We start from the raw sequence: 4,291 nt of genomic DNA on the forward strand, positions 1-4,291 counted from the left end.
CTCCATTCCTGTCATTATTGAAAGAGATTGTGATAATATCTCACATCTCAAAACAGGACTACTTAATGTTAGATCCCTCACTTCCATGGCAGTCATAGTCAATGAACTAATCACTGATCATAATTCATAACCTTAATGTGATTGGCCTGACTGAAACATGGCTCAAGCCTGATGAATTTACTGTGTTAACTGAGGCCTCTTCTCCTGGTTACACTAGTGACCATATCCACCACACATCCCACAAAGGCGGAGGTGTTGCTAACGTTTACGAAAGCAAATTTCAATTAAAAAAAAAAAAAAAAAAGACTGTTTTCGTCTTTTGAGCTTCTAGTCATGAAATCTATGCAGCCTACTCAATCACTTTTTAATGCTACTATTTACAGGCCTCCTGGGCCATATATGGCGTTCCTCACTGAGTTCCCTGAATTCTTATCGGACCTCGTAGTCATGGCAGATAATATTCACATTTTTGGTGACTTGAATATTCACGTGGATAAATCCACAGAGCCAGTCCAAAAAGCTTTCAGAGCCATCATCAACTCAGTGGGTTTTGTCCAACATATCTCCAGACCTACGCATTGCCACAGTCATACCCTGGATCTAGTTTTGTCCCGTGGAAGAAATATTGTGGATCTAAATGTTTTTCCTCATAATCCTGGACTATTGGAGCACCATTTGAGTACGTTTGAAATTACAACAAATAATCTGCTCAGACTCCAACCAATGATTATCAAAAGATGCGCTATAAATTCTCAGATAACCCAAAGATTCCTAGATGCCCTTCCAGACTTCCTCCACCTACCAAAGGACATCGGAGTTGAAAAATCAGTTAACCACCTAAGCGAAGATCTACATTTAACCTTGCATAATACCCTAGATGCAGTCATACCTCTAAAAACAAAAACATTTATCTCAAGAAAGTAGCTCCCTGGTATAAAGAAAATACCTGAGCCCTGAAGCAAGCATCCAGAAAATTGGAATGGAAATGGCGCTCCACCAAACTGGAAGTCTTCCAACTAGCTTGGAAAGGCAGTACAGTGCAATATCAAAGAGCCCTCATTGCTGCTCGATCACCCTACTTTTCCAACCTGATTGAGGAGAAATAATCCAACATTTATTTTTTATACTGTCGAAAAGAAGCATTCCCCAAGTGAGGATGAACAAAGACATGAACTTCTTTGACAAAAAGATAATGATCATTAGAAAGCAAATTACAGTCTTCTCTTGAATCTGCATATTTTTCAAAAACTCTGCACAGAACTGCCAAGACCTAGGATCAATGGAGACACTAACGTTTTTTTTTTATCCTGTATCCCTCGACACATTCACGAAAGTGGTCATCATGTCCTCTAAACCTTCCACCTGCCTACTGGACCCTATTCCAACTAAATGACTAAAAGAGCAACTTCCTGTGTTTGGCCCTCTTATGTTGAATATAATAAACGGCTCCCTATCCTCTGAATGTGTTCCAAACTCACTACAAGTGGCAGTAATAAAGCCTCTACTGAAAAAGCCAAACCTTGACCCAGAAAATGTAAAAAAAACTATTGGCCTATATCAAATCTCCCATTCCTCTCAACAAAATGTTTTTAAAAGCTTCTGAAGYTGGTACCTTTTAATGGCATCAGACCTTAGTGCCGCTTTTGACACCATCGATCACTATATTCATTTGGAGAGATTGGAAACCCTAATTTGGTCTACACAGAAAAGTTCTTGCCTGGTTTAGATCTTATCTGTCGGAAAGATATCAATTTGCCTATGGATGGTTTTTCCTCTGACAAATTAATGGTAAGTTTCAGTGTTCCTCAAGGTTCAGTTTTAGGACCACTATTGTTTACTCTACTGTATATATTCTACGTCTTGGTGATGTCAGCCTCCAGTTTCTATGCTGCAATAGTCTATGTGCCGGGGGCGAGGGCCAGTCTGTCCTATCTGGTGAAATTCTCATGTCTTATCTGGTGTCAAATCAAATCAAATGTTATTAGTTACATGCGCCGAATACAACAGTGAAATGCTTACTTACAAGCCCCTAACCAACAGTGCAGTTTCAAAAAATACGGAGAAGAATAAGAGATAAAAGTAACAAGTAATTTAAGAGCAGCAGTAAAAAATAACTATATATAGAGGGGGGTGCCGGTACAGAGTCAATGTGCGAGGTAGTATGTACATGTAGGTAGAGTTAATTAAAGTGACTATGCATAGATGACAACAAAGAGTGGCAGTGGTGTGGAGGGAGGRGGMGGGGGGGGGGCAATGCAAATAGTCTGGGTTGCCATTTGACTAGATGTTCAGGAGTCTTATGGCTTGGGGGTAGAAGCTGTTTAGAAGCCTCTTGGACCTAGACTTGGCGCTCTGTTACCGCTTGCCGTGTGGTAGCAGAGAGAACAGTCTATGACTAGAGTGGCTGGATCTTTGACAATTTTTAGGGCCTTCCTCTGACACCGCCTGGTATAGAGGTCCTGAATGGCAGGAAGCTTGGCCCCAGTGATGTACCCTCTGTAAGCGCCTTACAAGTCAGATGCCAAGCAGTTGCCATAATAAGCAGTGATGCAGCCAGTCAAGATACTCTCAATGGTGCAGCTGTATAACTTTTTGCCAAATCTTTTCAGCCTCCTGAGGGGGAAGGGGAGTTGTCGTGCCCTCTTCACGACTGTGTTGGTGTGTTTGGAATATGATGTGTGAACACCAAGGAACTTGAATCGCTCGACCCGCTCCACTACAGCCCCGTCGATGTGAATAGGGGCGTGCTCGGCCCTCCATTTCCTGTAGTCCACGATCAGCCCTTTTGTCTTGCTGACGTTGAAGGAGAGGTTGTGGTCCTGGCACCACACTGCCAGGTCTCTGACCTCCTCCCTGTAGACTGTCTCATCGTCGTCAGTGATCAGGCCTACCACGATCCTTTGTGTCATCGGCTAACTTAATGAAGATGTTTGAGWCGTGCGTGGCCACGCAGTTATGGGTGAACAGGGAGGGCAGGAAAAGACTAAGCAGGCACGCCTGAGGGGCCTCCGTGTTGAGGTTCAGCATGGCGTTTGTGTTGTTGCCTACCCTRACCACCCGGGGGCYGTCCTTCAGAAAGTCCAGGGTCCAGTTGCAGAGGGAMGTGTTTAATCACAGGGTCCTTAGCTTAATGATGACCTGGGAGTGGACTATGGTGTTGAACACTGAGCTGTAGTCAATGAATAGCATTCTCACATACTGTAGGTGTTCCTTTTGGCCAGGTGAGAAAGAGCAGTGTTCAGTGCAATAGAGATTGCTTTAACTGTGGATCCGTGACATACAGGTATTCATTTGGAATCATTCCTTTATCAATTCTTTTATTTGCCAGAAAGGCCTGTCATTAATTAAATAAAACAAGAAGGCAAACTTTAAAGTACATAAAGACTGTTTTAAATGAAAATGTCCTTGSKTGAATTGGTCAGTGTAAATGCAAGACAATGGGCACAGCATCAGTGGTGTGGTAACTATACAATAGCACTTAGCAGCTACAGTAATGATATATTTTACAGTGAAATGTATTATATGAAATATAWCAGTCAATGTATGTTGGTACTGTAATCTGATATTTCCTGCATCAACCTTAGTGCCTCATAKCAAATATAGCACTATTTATTCTCTGGTGTAGAGGGTYAATTAGCCTTGCCCACAATATTCAGGTGGTTGAMTCGCGCCATCACCTTGGCACCAAGTCTATTGGTCTGAGACTTCAGAAACATCTCCAGCTGCTGCTCTCTTGATTCCCTGTAGAAGTTATGAGTAAAAGTTATACAAATATGAATAATCATACCTATTGTTCTTGTTTTTGAAATCTTCCATTACATAAAAAAAGAGATATGTCTTAGATTAGAAAGAGAGTGTGAGAGAGAGAGAGGAAGAAATGTGTGTGTGTACGTGTGTGTGTGTGTGTGTGTGTGTGTGTTTGTGCGTGAGTGTGTGTTAGTAGTTGATGCTGACACCAGATGCTGAGTGGAAGGGATAGGAACAGTGTTGTGTTCACCTGGAGATGTTTGCTGTACTGAGAGGCATCATCTGGGGAGTTTTACAGGGACTCAGGGAACTAGTGGAGGAGAAGCACAATGAGCTGTTGTTATCTCCACCTTTATCTAACATCCTCTTTTACAATCCCAACCTGGCCACAAGGGGGACAGTAGTACAGCAACAGCATTCTAATTCTGTGTCTCTTGACTATCTCTGCATCATGCTGATGTAACGTCATTATTTTAGCCAAATTAGAAGAGATCATTTGATTATAATATGATTTTTGACAAATCGAATTTACAAACAATTAGCA

The 4,291-nt window shown here is 42.0% G+C and overlaps 1 protein-coding gene across 1 annotated transcript in view; it reads right to left on the reverse strand.

Annotated features, from left to right (window-relative positions):
• Window positions 1-3,300: 3,300 nt before the first annotated feature.
• Window positions 3,301-4,291, reverse strand: part of LOC111971147 (cilia- and flagella-associated protein 221-like) — a 24,063-nt gene continuing 23,072 nt past the window's right edge. The window contains 2 exon segments of the mRNA XM_023997936.2: window positions 3,301-3,741; window positions 3,998-4,057. Coding sequence (XP_023853704.2) covers window positions 3,606-3,741; window positions 3,998-4,057 — 196 coding nt within the window. The 3' untranslated portion in view covers window positions 3,301-3,605.

This window comes from Salvelinus sp. IW2-2015, linkage group LG12 (assembly GCF_002910315.2).
Source record: "Salvelinus sp. IW2-2015 linkage group LG12, ASM291031v2, whole genome shotgun sequence".
NCBI lineage: Eukaryota > Metazoa > Chordata > Actinopteri > Salmoniformes > Salmonidae > Salvelinus > Salvelinus sp. IW2-2015.